This window comes from Dipodomys spectabilis, unplaced genomic scaffold (genome assembly GCF_019054845.1).
Source record: "Dipodomys spectabilis isolate Male_0828 unplaced genomic scaffold, ASM1905484v1 ptg000125l, whole genome shotgun sequence".
NCBI classification, from domain to species: Eukaryota; Metazoa; Chordata; class Mammalia; order Rodentia; family Heteromyidae; genus Dipodomys; species Dipodomys spectabilis.
The window spans coordinates 16,165,500-16,181,848 of record NW_024870802.1 but is presented as its reverse complement, the minus strand read 5'-3'; the positions used below and the strand labels follow the sequence as shown (position 1 = coordinate 16,181,848).

Sequence of the window (16,349 nt, the reverse complement as noted above, 5' to 3'; positions counted from 1 at the left end):
CTTGCTACTAAATGAGTATGGCAGCAGTATGGTCTGCACATGAGACCAGTGTGAGGATTAAATCCGATGATCTGTGCTTCTACACTGAAGATAGAACCAAGTCCTCAGAAAAGGCTCACAATTATTCCAAGCCATTTCCCTCTAGTTACCACACTGGGCTTAATGACACTTAGATGGACATGGTTTTTAAGTTATCAACTAGGAATACCTGGCAGTGACTACAGCACCTGCTGTGTATCACTTGACCTTCTTACATCCACATCTCCATTCAGAAATGCTCATTGGGTCACTGTGCTGTGCCATGGACCATGTGGGGTGCTGGGGCTGAGGGGGAACAATCTCTGTTCTTAGTGAGTTTAAGCATTAGAAGATGGAGAAACACACCAGTAGACACTGAGATATGCTGCAAAGGTACGATTGTAAAGAGCTCTGGTCTTGCCTAGACCCAAGCGAAAGACAGTTTCTGAACGATAGCTGCATATCATTTGACACAGCTTGAGAACACTTGGAGTTGCAGATGCACATAGCAAAAAGATCTATGTAGGAGTACAAAGCCCAGATTCCCCATTCTAAGTTCTCCATCTTGTGACAAAATTGGGCAATATTCTCAATGTCAGAGCCTCATGCACAGAATGTATATGAGCATACATTTTGAATTGGGGTTGAGAATGTGCCACCCCTGCATCAGGACTAAGACATCCTGGCCCAAGCTGCTCTAGAGCACCATTGAATCTTCAAGGCCAAAGGAGCATGGTGATACAGAGCTTCCCTGGCCCTTGGACTTCACTCAAGTATGTCCCTCCTCCATAGTATAACCCCTGCTTTCACTATATTTGATGTCAGTATAACTTGTGGAGGAGATGGGGAAAAACCAGTTGTTTAAGGATACAGGTGGACCTGTTGCAACAATGAGAAGTACAAGTTGTCATGTCCAAAATGAGCTTTACAACGTCGGGGGGGGGGGGGGAAGGAGAAGGATTGGGATTGGGGGGGGGGAGGGGGGAGGCTGGGAAGGGATGTGAAGGGTAAACAAAGGAGGAGGCTGCAATGCTTGGTAAGAAATGCACGCATTATCCTGCCCATGTAATTGTAACCCCTCTGTACAGTATGTTCACAAATAAAATTAAATTAAATTAAAAAAAAATAACTCCAAATAACTCTGAGCCCACTTGAAGAGCACACACAAGTCTTTACCCTGGATCCAATCTCAAGAGGGTAGATGCACACCTGGCCAGCCTACCTCTGCTGGAGGACAGGCAAGCAACATCTGCTTGCAAGATAGGAATGAATGTTCAGGAGTGTGGCTTGGGTGTCAACCCAAGCCCTCCTAGAGTCCCAGATAGGGATATGGAGGCTGGGGAATGGCAGGCCACCTGGAAGAGCAGTGCTCTCAAGGTGTCAATAAATTCTAAGTTGGACCTGCCCTCCAGGACCTGGTACACATATCAAAGTAGGTGGATGGTGTTCACTCTACCTTACAAATGGTTCACATGATTCATAACTTACATGCTCATTTAGTACATACCAGGCCTCTATTTATATGGATGAGACTGATTGAGAGGCACAGAAATTATGAATTTCCCAGAGGGGTTCCCATTTACCTTTATAAAAATCATTCATTATTGTTATTTAATTTTGTATCTTCAGGGTCTCCATCTGTGCATACTCCATGCAAGTCTGAGCAGTTAATGTGCCCACCTACCTTCTCTCCAGGAGTGACTGAGACCCTCCAGACACAGTGGGAGTAAGAAGGGTAGCCATTTGGGAAACCAGGTGCTGAAAAATTTCCTGTTGTGTCTTGCAGGGTCTCTCCACATGCTGCACAAACAAAAGAACAACTGTGATACCGGCACGTGCACTTGATCCCTTCCTGAACTGCCCCTGCCCCTGCCCCTCGCCCTGGGCTGCTGGGTCAACCTCAGAATGGCTGGCGAGAAGTGAGCCACGCAGGTGGATGTTTTCCTGGCTAGCACAAGTGAAAGTAACATCAACACTCCCAGGTTCTGCAGAAGTCTTGGATCTCAAAGCCTGGGCTGGGTTTGGAGCTCAGCTCATGGCTGGTTCTGTGACATGTGCTGGGTGTTAGTCTGCTTCTCTGAGAAACAGGTAGAGCCAACTAAGGGCCTAGAGGGTGAGTGGAGCCACCTGAATTGGATAATGCAGATACGCTCAATGCAGCCTTTATGATTACTAATAACAACAGCGACTGATCACAGTAAGAACACCGAAGGCAGGTCAGTGAGGAAAAACCAAGGCAAACCAAACCAAACCAAACCATGTTGAAATTCCTTCCTTTCCTTCCTTCCTTTCCTTCCTTCCTTCCTTCCTTCCTTCTTTCTTTCTTTCTTTTTTTCCTTCCTTCCTTCCCAACCCACTGGTCCCTCTCTTACTTCTTTTTGTGCCAGTACTGGAACTTGGACTCAGGTCTGGCTACTGTCAGGACTCAGGCACTCTAACTTTTTCATTTAAAACTGGCTGGCCCTCTACCATTTGAACCACATCACCACTTCCAGCTTTTTTCATGGTTAATTGGAGGCAAGAGTCTCATAGGCTTTCTTGCCTGGAGTGGCTTTGAACTACAATCCTCAGATCTCAGCCTACTGAGTAGCTAGGATTACAGGCTTGAGCTACCAACAGGCAGCCTAACTCTCATTTCAGCTGCTGATTCGAATCTTTACTCACCCCCACCCACTGTGGGGAAAATTTTTTCTGAAAGAACTACCAGTCAAGAAAACAAAGACAAAGGCAGAAGCCAGGAAGCTAGAATATTCCATAGTATGATATTCCGCCTTTACATATTTGAAGGTTACCTATGATAGGCCTTGAGCATAGAAAATGTGTGGGAATATCTACTCCTCATTTATCTTTAAAAAACAAAACAATAAGATACAAACAGAAAGTAACTCTCCTGGCTTTCCTTTCACTTTCAAATAAACTTAATTCTGCTTACCTAAAAAATAAGAATAAAAACGGATAGCTAAACGATGGAAGGATGACAATGATCAAGATGCTTGTATTTATAACTTGACTCATGGAGTTGAAATCCCTTTATACAACCACTTAATTTTTAAAAGGAGGGGAGGGGAAATACCTGTACTTTGGGGAGTTACAGGTTTCATATTTCCTTGAGCCCAAGGGCTTCAGATTCTAAGACAAAGACAAAGAAAGGGTGCCACCCCTCCTTTAATGGGGCCCACCCCAAAGTGTGGGGAACAAGCATCCTTAAGCATCTCCTCCTATGTGGGCTTCTACCTCGGAGTGCCAAGGGCCCTATAGCTTTCAGTTCCTACTTGAGACTACTTGCAGCTTGGCAGCCTTTGGAGCTGAACGAGGGGGTATGTGGAGAGCTGCCCATCACTGGCCTCAGGAAATCCTGGATCTCGGGGCTTCAGTATCACATTACCCAACAACTGCCAGGCTTCATGAGGATTATTCCCGCAGTCAACACCCCCGAGGGCTCCATGGAAATTATTTTAGAATAATCATCAACATTCTACAAGAACAGATACATTACTGTGTGGCTCCGTGGTATTTACCAGCTGCCTCAGACCCTTCTGGGAAATAAGCAGCGTATACATTAAAACTAAATAAATACTATGGCATTTCCCAGGGAATGCTATAAGGTTTCCCTTTAAATTCAGCAAGGTTACATGATATGTTTGTCCTGTATTCCAGCCCTAATGTACCCTGATGACTAATAGCTGGGTGGACATATTTGCTAGTTCCATGAGGATGCACGCTCCACAGAGTACTTTGTAAGCTCCAGGGCTGTGCTGCTAGCAGCCCAGATTTTCTCTGAGGGTCTTCATTTCAAAATATTCCAGCCCATGATCAAACTGGAAAAGGCTAGTAGAGCTATTGATAATGGAACTTTCTTCTGTCCTTCCCAAACCCTGGAAGTGCTTTCTGACCCTTCAGTAGTAAAAACCAGCACTTGACAGCAGACTTGGAGCATTTGCCCCCCAGAGAGTGGTGGCTATAAGATCGTGGAGAAGGCATGGGAACCAAAGGCAAAGATGGACAATTTGAAGGAAAGGGACTGCTGAACTGGTCCAGAGACAGGCCGGTGCTCCAACCCCAGGGTACAGCCCAGTCTTTAATGGCAGACTGCTAGTCACTGACCCTGAGACTTTAGAGAACAATTCGTTTAAAGCACTAAAACTTCCTCTATCTGTAGCATCTGGGAACCTGACCCCTCTTCGTCCCAAAGTATTCCCCTCTTTCTTTGTCTTCCTGCCAGGTCTCACTTGGTTCTTTTCTTGCCAAACCCACATCCCCCTAGTCCTACAGAAAGGAAAGGAACTCATACCGTGATGGATCACGTTGCTCTGAATGCCTGTGTTCAGCCTGCCTCCTCCCCCTGCACCCAGGGCTTTGCCAGAAAAGTCTGGAGCCTCCCACAAGTCTAGCTATGGGCTCTGAGACCTATTATTCTCCTAATCATTTTGGCTTTCTGCACTGTCTCACACCTCCTAATGGGACACAAAACATCACAGCTGCCAAAGAGTAGTCCCTTTATGTCCCCCAAGTTATTTTCCCAGCAAAAGGGACTGTTTGCAAACAGTCTGAGATACGTTCCGTGAGATGCTAGTGCGTTGAGACTCTCATGGCCCACAGTTACCTGGGCATTTGTACAGCTTCCTCGCTTGTGCTATGTCTCCCTGACTGAGCCGAACCCGCTGGCCAATGGTTGGCCTGACGCCATTGTCATCTCGACGGGGGAGGATGGTGTCTAAGAAAACTCCCCTACAGGAAAAGAGAGAGAAAGAGAGAAAGAGAGAGAGAGAGAGGAAGAAAAGTCAAAGTTGCTGTGCTTGCTGGGAATTAGTCTTCATTTCCTTGCCTCTAACCCATCAGCATTCCTGCCCCGAACATGATGGGAGGGGGTTCCTTCCCCCGATAGCATCCCATTTCCTCAGCTGCCTCCTTGCTTCCCAATGGAAGGTGACCACCAAGTTGAAAACTATGCCCCAGCCCACTAGCCTGGAAGCTGCCTTACCAATATGAACTAAGCTCTTCCACAAAGCCTCTGACAAGCACCAGCTCCTACCGCCAAGCTGCACAGTGCAGAGAGTGAGATCACCATGTGAGTGACACCCTGTGGAGTTGTGCTTGGAGCAATGCCTCAGCAAAAGCCCGGGGACTGGGCCAGTACAAGGCTCTGAGGAGATGGGTAGCAAGTCCATGTGGATGGTTGGTGAATCAAAGTTTGAGGGGGTCTTGTTGGCCAGAGGGCTGAGCTGATGGATAGTGAAATAAACATAGAGAAGAAGTAGTCATTGAAAAGGTCTGGAGCTATAAAGATCTCTATCAGGCCTGGCTCCACCACCTCGATGAGCTGGCAAGCACCTTCCCTCACTGAGTCTTTCTGAGCTTCAGTCTACTTCTCTATACAATAAGAGCTGACTCTGGACGTTGTGGTGGCTCCACCTAGCCTTAATATCTTTATTTCCAAAACACAAGTGGACAGTGGGATGCCTGGCTGACCACTGGTCCTATCCATGTCTCCCTGTGTGGTCTGCCTTCTCCTGGCCTGGTCTGCTGACACCTTGGAGCCTTCTGCTCTACCAGCACACTACCTGGGCCTGGCCTGGAAGCTAAGCCTTTCCACAAACCTGTTCCTTCTCCAAGAGTCACTCGATTTCTTTCTTGCACAACCAACCAATTTCTGGAAAGAACTGTGTCCATTGCTGTTTGATGCTCTCCTCTCATTCACTCCTTATCCCAACTGCAATCTGACTATGTCAGTGATGGTCTCTACTTGCCTACCAAAGAGCACTTCTCAGTCTTGGCCTGTCTTACAACCCTCGACCCTGTTACCCCGATCATCTCCTTACTCTCTTTTCCTGGTTCTGAGGGCACTGCCTGTCTCTCTGAGCTGAGAGACAGGAATCACTTGTGCTTAGATGATGTTTCTTGGGTTTCTGCCCCTCCCAGTGTTCTCTCTCCATGCTCTACCCATCACTGTGGGTTTTAATCATCATCTATGGGCCCACAGTCTGTTTCCAGTCCGGAACCCACTGCTATATCTCCTGATGCTCAAGCTATCCTAGAGACTTGATATCCAACATCAAATCTGGCTTGCAACAAAATTTGTTTCATTCTTCTCATCCCCTAACCCTTGTCTCCTGTGGCTGAATCTGAAGGGCCTTCCAACTCCCTTCTCTTTCTCATACTCTCTTCTTGGATCTAGGAGTCAGGTCCTGCCCACTGTATCATCTAGGCATTCCGTATGTGTGTGTGTGTGTGTGTGTGTGTGTGTGTGTGTGTGTGTGTGTACACTGGGGCTTGAACTCAGAGAGCATTCTACCACTTGAGCTACAGCTCCACTTCCAGCTTTTTCTTTTTGTCCCATGGGTTTTCCTACCTGGGCTGGCTTCAAAACACAATGATCAGATCTCAGCCTCCTGAGTACCTAGGATTATAGACATGAGTCACTGGCACCCAGTTGTGCTATGCTTGTAATTATAACCCTGAAAAGGAATTTTATACTACACACCTATGAATCACCGCATTTTCTAAGCAGCCCAAGCTAACAGCAGGCCTGGGTTGAGGAGACCATGCTCCCTGTACCATTCTCAGGAATTTCCTGTGTGCCAGGCCCACAGTTGGGCACTTTACGTGTAATATAACACCCTGGGAGGCAAGTCCATCATAGATGCTGCAAGTGTCCTTTTTGTAAGTGAGAAAACAGAGCCCATAGGTCTGAAGTGACCGGCTTAGAAGACAGAGCAGGAACAGAGTGCCAGCCCTTGAACACAGACAGGCCCGAAGCCTACCTTTGGGCATCTTGCTCCTTCCAACCAGTTTCCCACTGCTCAAGGATGTGCCTTGCTGTGCATTAAATGACATCACTAAGAACACTGAAGGCATTGCAGCCAAAGCAGCAGATATAGCATTGGCTCACACTCAAGTCTTTGGAGCTGGGGCATCCCAGCACATTCCTGAGCTGCTAGCAAGGAGCTGAGCTCTGAACTGTCTACAAGAGCCATCCCTAGGTACATTGATTCTAGAATGGCCAGCTCCTGGCATTGACATTCTATTGCTGAGCTGAAAGTGAGCTGTTAGATGCTTGAGGCAATAAAACAGTCAGCTCTGAGTTCTCCAAACAAAGATACTCCTGTACTAGGGAACTGTCTCCTCATTGCTTGGATCTGTGCCCGACAAAACCTCCAAAGATGCCACTCTTCCTCAGCCTGGGTCTGACAAAGGGAAGGAGGGAGGAACTGCAATAAACCAGAGGGAACAGAGTTGGAAGGAGACAGCTCCATTGTAAAGGGACATGGAGAGGGGATCCTCAGCAGCAGGAAAAGCTTTGTCCACAGATGACCCTATGTTCTGCAGGCTTTTATTGGTTGTGCTTTTAGAGAAGCAAAGACACGGACAGCCCAGCCCAGAAGATATGTGACCACAGTAATAACCTGGAGTCAAGGAACAGAAAGACTTTTGACAAAATGTCAGGAAAGTTCACCAGTAAGGATCCGAAATAGCTTTCTAGCTCAAAGAAAAAGAAGAATCTGCTGTTTGAATGAAGGCACCAGGTTTGGCAGGAAGCAGTAGCAAGAGAAATCTACCTCAGGGGGAAGTGCTCTGCTTCTAGCTGCCCATCACACCCAGGTGCTGAGCCCTGGCCAACCTCTTCCTGGAGATTCTAGGTTCTTGGGAGGAGGAATGATTATTTCATGCGTTTGGCCCAAGGAGTTCCTCTGCTCAGTGCTGATAAAATCATTCACTCTGACAACAGCCTTAGAAATGGTTATTATCTGGGGGCAAAGGGGATGAGATTATAAAACAGAGATCTTGGAACAAAATAGATATTTAAAGAAAGACAAGAAAGGAAAATGCTGGCTTCTGCTCTGAGTTCTAGGCCACAGTTGGCATATAGCAGACATAAACAAGGCTGTGCCCTTCTTCCAGTCTCTATGTACGACAGACTTAAAGAAGGGCTCCAGTGATGCAGAGAAAGAGGAACCCTATTACACTGCTGGTGGTAATGTACTCTTATACAACCACTTTGGAAAGCAGTCTGCAGGGTCCTCAGAAAGCTAAATATTGACCTCCCCTATGACTCAGCCATACCACGTCTAGGCATCTATCCTGAACAACAGGAACCAGTATACAAGGACATGTGCACCTCCATGTTTATTGCAGCACTGTTCGCAATAGCTAGGATATGGAAACAACCTAGATGCCCCACCACAGATAATTGGATCCAAAAATTGTGATATCTATACACAATGGAATATTCTAATGCAGCCATTAGAAAGGACAAAATAATGGCATTTGCAGAGAAATGGGTGGAAGTAGAAGAAATCATCTTGAGTGAGGTAAGCCAAGAGCAAAGAGACAAACGGCACATGGTCTCCCTGATAAGTGGATGTTAAATCCAAAATGTAAGGTGATACGACAAAGTTAACAAGGCTTAAGAAACAAAGGACTTCCACTCATCTGGTTGAATCACTACTAAATAACTCCCATGCTGCTGATCACATATATGGTATATATGTGCACACTGGAGGGAAACCAGGAGAACGACACAGAACTAGAGGGAATCAGGGAAAAACGTACAACAGCAGGACCCATCAGCTGCACTGGACATTGATCAAAATGAACTAAGCAACTCAATGGCAGCAATGGGAGGGAGGGAACAAGTGGGAAAGAGGGAACAGCTGATGCTATGCAAAACAAAAGAAATGGACACATCACCCAATGTGGAAGAAATCACTATCGCAAAGTTTATAGAACTCATAAACGTTACAGACCATGATAAACAATTTGCCCCATGAAAGTTAGAGGGTGTTTGTGACTTTAACTAAACATCACTATCCCACAATACTGTGAAATTTGGGAAATTATGTAATCACTTAATCACAATAAAGAATTTGGGGAAAAAAAGAGGGGCCCTAGTGAAGTGACCACCGCATTTGTGGATGAACAGAAGACTAGCAATGAGAACAATAAAGATTCCTTCTCTCATCAGTACCACAGCTCTCCTAGGACCCTCTGAACTCACTCATTAATGTACAAACTTAACAAATATCTATTGAATACCTACTATGTGCCAGGCACCCTAGTGGGTGCTGAGGAATAGAAGAGAATGAGATAGTCTCTGTGCCCAGGGTTCTCAGTCTAGAGAAGGAGAGAACAATGCAGGAGATAAAAATTAATAGGTTAGTTGGGGCACTGGTGGTTCACATCTGTAATCCTATCTTCAGGAGGTTGGGATCTGAGGATCCTAGCCCAAAGCCAGACTAGGCAGGAAAGTCCATAAGACTTATCTCTAATTAACTACCAAAAAAGCCAGAAATGGAGCTGTGGTTCAAATGGAAGCAAAAAAAACTCAAGGACAGCACCTAGGCCCTGAGTCCAAGCCCCAGGACCTGTGCGTGCATGCACACCACACACACACACACACACACACACACACACACACACACACACACTTAACAAATTAACAATAATGAAGAAATAAATTATAAAGCAATCTGAAGAGTGATGACAGCTACAGAATAAGACCTAAGCTACTCAACTGGGCCAACTTGATATTCATTCCTAACAAAATGAATACTTTGCTTCTATGTACCATCTTGAAGCTACTGGGAGAAGAAGTAATATTTGGCTATTCCCCATGGCATATCTTAAACTGGGGTAAGGGTGGGGGAGGTCAGTCAAGTCCCAACACTCACACATTTATTTCTGACATTTGTGGGGTGATCTCTCATCCTTCCCACTCCATTGCTTTTTCTGGGTCTTCCCCTACAAAGTCTCAGAGTCTGGAAGAGGGTGCCTTGCCAGCTTCTGGGTTCCTGTTTGGCAATGAATAAGACCATATCTGTCATCCTCTCTCCCGCTGCAACAGGAAGGCTAGAACTGAAAGATGCTCAGAGAACACCTGGTTCAGCCTTTAAATGGGGAGACTGAGGCTCATGAATGTGAGGAGAGACACTGTAGCCAATTACATAGCTAACTGTTCATGGAGAATTGGGGCTGCAGCCCAGCCATCCTACTCTGGCATCAGTGATTTCCATGTTTCACCAAGATGCCCCTTGATGCACTTCAGAAAGATCTAGGAGAAAAGTAAAGAATCCAGGGTAGGTGTGGCTGATAATACCAACCTGGACAAAACTCTTCTGTTAAGAGTCATGGGAATCGCCACTTGGCAGGAACTAATGTCAGCACTGAACCAGCTTGTGGCTAGAGGAACAGCATCCTGAGAGAACTGGATGCTGAGATCTAACAATCCTATCACCCCATCAGGAGGATGCTTATGGTCACTCTCTACTCAAGAACAAAGGACCTTTGGAGACTAGTGTCCCTTTGGGTTCAGGGAGCTGATGTCTGAGCCAGTGGTTCACTTTAATCATTATGTACATGGAGACTCAAGCAACGGGGTATTTTTCTTTGCTGGGATTGTAGGAAGCACAGGGCAGGATTTGCTGCCATCCTCAAGAAAGCACATATGAATTTATCACAGACTTACACAAAGCTTTCTGCTACTACTTTTCGCTCTCTTTCTCCCTAGTGTTTTCACCTGTTTTTGTTTTTTCCCTTGCTGTACTGGGTAGGTTCTGGAAATCACCTTATACCTCCTTAGGGAAATGATGAAATACACAAGCAGCTAGTTTTTTGGTTTGGGTTTGGTTTTTGTTGTTGCTCTGATACTGGGGCTTGAACTGAGGGCCTTGTGCATTCCCTTGGCTTTTTTCACTCATGATGGTGTTCTACTATGTGAGCCATACCTCCATTTTCAGCTTTTTGCTGGGTAGCTGGAAATAAAGAATAGTATGGATTTAACTGCCCATTCTGGGCAGTTTGAACTGGGATCCTCAGATCTCAGCATCCTGAGTAGCTAAGTTTACTGATGTGAGTTGCCAGTACCTGACACAAACAGCTAGTTTTAAGAGGAGACTGGAAAGAAAGCCAAGCAAGGAAAAACATTTGCACTGTGTGCCTCCCTTAAGTAAGGGTGAGAAAACTAAAAAAAATGGGAACTAGTTGGGAAACATTTCTACACACTGAACATGCATGTGACCTACAAGCAGGGGCAAAACAGTGAACACTAAATATCTGTACAGCACAGCACATCCCTCCAGCTCTCGAGAACAGATCCTGTTGGTGCCAGTCTTAAATAGCTGGTTCTGACTAGTTGGCTAGGAACTATTATCACTTGTGACCTGCAGGCATACGATCCAGGACCTCTTTCTCAGTCTGATCCCAGCTACCTACGCTCCCTTAAGCTTTTTCCTTTCCTTTTGGAATGAGTCAGTAATTTATATCTCTCCATCTCTGACAAGGCTTCTAATAAACCAACCCCCATCTAGGAGAATGGGAGGCCTCCCTGTTATACAAGGATGTGCTTTGAAGATGCCCCCACTCACTAGAAATTTTATACAAGCCCCAGGGCTATTGTTCCAGCCGACCTCTCCACAGTCTCCCCTTTCCAGTTTGCTGCTTGTGACATTAGGATATGATAGAACGCCAGCTTCACATTGGGATTCAATCTTATTAGCAGGAGCCTGATTAGATTATATTTCACTGCAGCCCAGAGGCCACTGTATTTCAAGGACAGACAGGCCAGCCGTACTAGGAGCATGCAGAGATCGGCTAGCTCTCGGCAGACCTCAGGAATCCAACCCAAGCCTACACAGGCACAATAAAACACAGATGGCCCAAGTGAAGGTTCCGACCTTGAGAAGGTATTCCGGGCGTAGTGCATGATGCTGTCGAAGTCGTACGTCTCACCCAGAGAGCTCACTTCCCCGGCTTCCATTTTTAAGAAATTATACTCCTGACCTGTGACACAACACTCTGTTAAGGCCTTTGAAAACCCAAGGCAGCACCTATAAGGAGGTAGAGGAGGGAGGAGGGCCCAAAAGAACTTCCTACAGCTCCTATAGCCAAACTGCTCAGACACCAGGGCCTGAGGGTCTTCTGGTATTTTGTTTCATTTTGTTTTTCAATAGATCAGAAATTCAAAACATAGGTAAGTCTTGTGTTCTCTCAGTCCTACTACCCAGCACCTTTTCCTCAAATGCCCCTCAAAATTCTTCATCTCTGTTGGCACTCTGGTCAGCACTCTGCTTGTCTACAAATAAAACATTTTGTCAAAAACCAGGACGGGGGGGGGGGGGGGGAGGGCCTCAAGGGGCCCTGAGATCAATCCCCAGTACTAAAAAGGTAAAATCTGACTTTGCAATTTAGAGAAAGAAAAGAAAATGATTAGAGCTAAATTCAGTGGCAAATATTTCCCAGTTTAGATTCTCCAAAAGCAATCATATAACTCGAGTAGCTCTTTTCATGTTGAATATCTAGTTTTATACCAAGCGATCTAATATAAGATTTTATTTTACATTTAGACATGCTATCCGCCTTGGGGAAGAATACTACCAGGCAGAAAGGCTGCATTTATAGGGATTCATAACCACACTGCAGTTTCAAAAAGATGTGTTGCCAGAGTCAGCAAAAACGCCTCGTGAGAGATGCCAGGAGAATTCCTCTTTTGGGGAGCGCTGATCAGTTCTAGCGCTGCTACTGCATTCTGGCCAATTCTGTTCCATTCTGGAAATGGGACTGGGTTTCCTTGTCCTTTCCAACTCAGAAAATCATTATTTTGCCTCTGCTCTAACCTACAAGCTTTAACTGGGAAGATGTCTTCCCAGGAAGGCCACAGGTAGACAGTGACCATACTGGGACACACACCTGCAAAGTCAAGTTGCTGCCTCCAACATTTAACTAGCAGCTTTGGTCAGTTCCCAGCAGGCCCTCTCTTTCACTCCTTCATGTCCCTGTGGCTGTTGCCTTCAGACTCTATATAGTCCTCCTTACCTGGCTGGATGTTTTCCCTCATGATGGTGACATGTTGGTCTCTGTCGGGCCGGGTATGTTCATGCCAGAACCCAACCACATGGCCCAGCTCATGAGCCACAATGCCAAACTTGTCACAGTTTTTCCCAATGGATATGGCCTGTGGACCCCCTCCTCGGCGCCCAACATAAGAGCAACAGCTGGAAAATATAGAATACTCAGGTCAGCAGGGCAGGGGATATCCAGTGCAAGAAGCAAATCTTTTCACTCACCCTGCCCTCTGCGTAAAGTGTGTCAAAGAAATACAGCTCATCAGCAGTAGACGAGATCTCAGAGTGCAACATTCCACCCACTACAGAAATTCCCTCCAAAAATGCACTGCAGTCTCTGGTGGTCACAGATGCTCTTGAGAATCAGAAGAAAGAAATGGCTGGACACTGGTGGCTCACACCTATAATCCTAACTCCTCAGGAGGTTGAGATCTAAGCCAGCTCAAGTAGAGAAATCCAAGAGACTCTCAGTTCCAACTACCAGTAAAAATCTGGAATTGGAGGATAGCTCTAGTGGTAGAGCACCAGCCTTGAGAATAAAAGCAAATGAGAGTGTGGGGCTGTGAGTTCATGCCCCAGTACCATTACAAAAGGAGGAGGAGGAGAAGGAGGAGGGAGGGGGAGGAGAATAGGGAGGGAAGAAGGGAGGGAGGGAGAGAGGGAGGAAGGGAAAGAGCGAGAGAAAGGGAGGGAAGGAGAGAGGGAGGCGGGGAGGGAAAGAGGGAGGGAAGGAAGGAAGGAAGGAAGGAAATGAAGAAAGAAATAGCCTCCCTCCCTAGAATAAGACCACACCTAGAGTGCTGGGGTGAAGGGCTAGGACATCTCTAAGGACAAGAGACAGGTGGAATTTCTGTCTTCAGCAATGCCATAAATGTATAAAAAGATATTTGCTTTGAAATTTTGGTCAAGATAAAAAGTTGTACTTTCCCCATCATAAAAACTATATATATATCAACCTGCCGGGCTCACACTTCTAATCCTACTCAAGAGATTGAGATCTGAGGATCACAGTTAAAAACCAAACTAGGCAGAAAAGCCTATGAGGTTCTTATCTCCAATTAACCAGCAAACAAGTCAGAAGCTTGAGATGTTGCTCAATTGGTAGAGTGCCAGCTTTGAGCAAAAAAAGTCAAGCAAGAGCATGAGGTCCTAAGTTCCAGTCCCATTACAAGCACCAGAAGAAAAAGCAACCTATTTCATGAATAAAGAACCGCTTATCTATTTTGTGATCAGGTATCTTAGTAGAGTCTCTGGGTTTCTAATTATTTTTCAATTGATTTTCTAGGTTTCCTGGGCACATAGTCACATTAATTTTCAATAATGAAAACTTTGTCTTACTCCTGCCAATATTCATGTGTTTATTTCATTCTTCTGTCTAATTATAGTAGTGTTTCCAAAACAATATTAAATAACTGTGGTAACCACAAACATCTTTAACTTCTGATTCTAACAGAAATGCTTCTAGAATTAGCATCAACAAAGATGATATTGACTTTTGGTTTGAATATATATATATATGAAAATACACTTATTTTAAAAATAATTCTCATCTATTCCTGTGCTACCTTGGTGACTTTTTTTAATAACAGAAAATACATGTTGAAGCACCAGATGCCCTTTTTTTGGTGTCTGTACTTGAACTCAGGGACTTGAGCTCTCTCTTAATGTTTTTCTGCTCAAGGTTAGCACATTACCCCTTGATCCACACCCCCAGTTCCAGCTTTTGGGGATGTCCTTAATGCCTAATAGAGGGACGAGGTCTATAAGCTTTTGTAGGTAGTTAAAAACTGCTATCAATCTGATAGACCTACAGAATTAAACTATAGTAATCATAGTCCAAACCCTCTAAAAGTATCTGCTTATTTTTTTAGCCAGCTTGGTGCCGTCTTCTTGGATTGACAGAAATGAAACAAATATCTCCCTGCCAATGTTTCTGTCCATATCCCCTTGAAATTCCTAGGTTTGTTTTATGATTTTGATGCCATATTATTTGGTGCATAAATACTTCTGCCAGTTACATTCTCACCATAGCCTGTATGCTTTCTCATTATAAACTGTCCTGCTCTTTTCTGACCTTTAAAACAGAAGTAGGGCTGGCTGTATAGCAGTGATCAAGTGCTTGTCTGGAATTTTCAAGGCCTTAGGTTCTGTCCCTAGCACTGCAAAAGCAGTTCAAAGAAAAAAAAATGGAAACAAGGTTTTCTTTCTTTCTTTTTTTTTTTTGCTGTTTCTCTTTTCTTTTTGTCCTGTTTGTTCATTTATATGTCTTTGAGAATAAAAGGGGAGACCCAGAAATGGAGGGACAAAGGGTGAACAAGTATAGCAATGGTACTCACTGGATACTGTTGAAAATGACCTTTAGAACTTGTGGGTAGGAACAGGATGCAAAACCCAGGAGAGAGCAAGGGAAGGGGGTGACATTGTCCAAAAAGAAATGTACTCTTTACCTGACGTATGTCATTGTAAGCCCTCTGTACAATACCTTCACAACAACAATAAATTTTTAAATAAACAAAACAAAGATTCATCTGTAAATAAAATTATAATCTAGCATTGTTAGTACTTGCTTGTTTGCAGAATTTTGTGTGCATTTATGTGTGTGTGTGTGTGTGTGTGTGTGTGTGTATTCTTTGGGGGGGAGCAACACTGAGTATTAAAATAAGGTCTTCACACTTGCTGGACAGGCACTGTGCTGCTTGAGTCATGCCTACCTCTCTTTTCCATTGGTTATTTTCAAGGTAGGATCTCACTTTATGTCCAAGCAGGTGTGGGCTACAATCTTCCTACATGTGCTCCCTGTCCACTTTGTTGGGGATAACAGGTGTGCACTACTGCACATGGCCATTGTTCTCCTCCTGTAGCTGTGATAACGTGCATGTGTCACCACACCCAGCCATTTACTGAGATAGTCTCTTGAACTTCTTTTGCCCTGAGTTGGCCTTGAACCATAATCACTCATCTCTGCCTAGAATCACAGGCTTGAGCCATTATTCCCAGCCTTCTGTGCATGGTTCTAGAAGGAGAAATGACCTCATCTGCCATCAGAACCTCAGTAGAGTCACTGATCTAAATCTCTCTCTGTATAAAGCACTGTCCTCTGCTGTTCTGGTGACAGGACTCTCTAGGAACAAATCTGCTTGGAGTCATGCTCTGACCAACCTGCTTTGCCATGGGGACTGTAATTTCACAGAGGGCAAAGAGCTTACGGTAATCCCGGGACTCCTATAGAGCACAGCTCACTGGAAATACATAGTGTTAAAGAAACAATTCAAGACTCATTTGACCTCTGACCTGTTGCCTGGGACTCTGGTTAGGTGGCCTTACTTATGTGAACTCACCCACAGGTCCTGTAGCTGAACACAATAAAGCTTTCTTCATCCGTCCTCTCAATGAAGGTCACACAGGTGTGCTTCTCCCAGTGTCTCATTGCCTGCTTGAAAATGGCCCTTTGGCTCCCTGGAAGACAGAACAAGTGCTGGTCACTTCACCCCTGGG

The 16,349-nt window shown here is 45.1% G+C and overlaps 1 protein-coding gene across 1 annotated transcript in view; it reads right to left on the bottom strand.

The window, feature by feature from the left end:
- Tll2 (tolloid like 2) overlaps nucleotides 1-16,349 on the bottom strand; it is a 114,355-nt gene that overhangs the window by 32,719 nt on the left and 65,287 nt on the right. Inside the window, exons 5-9 of the mRNA XM_042689365.1 lie at nucleotides 16,193-16,310; nucleotides 12,826-13,004; nucleotides 11,688-11,793; nucleotides 4,622-4,746; nucleotides 1,703-1,818 (exon numbers count right to left, since the gene is read on the bottom strand). Of these exons, the coding sequence (XP_042545299.1) occupies nucleotides 1,703-1,818; nucleotides 4,622-4,746; nucleotides 11,688-11,793; nucleotides 12,826-13,004; nucleotides 16,193-16,310 (644 nt within the window). The remainder of the gene's footprint in view (nucleotides 1-1,702; nucleotides 1,819-4,621; nucleotides 4,747-11,687; nucleotides 11,794-12,825; nucleotides 13,005-16,192; nucleotides 16,311-16,349) is intronic.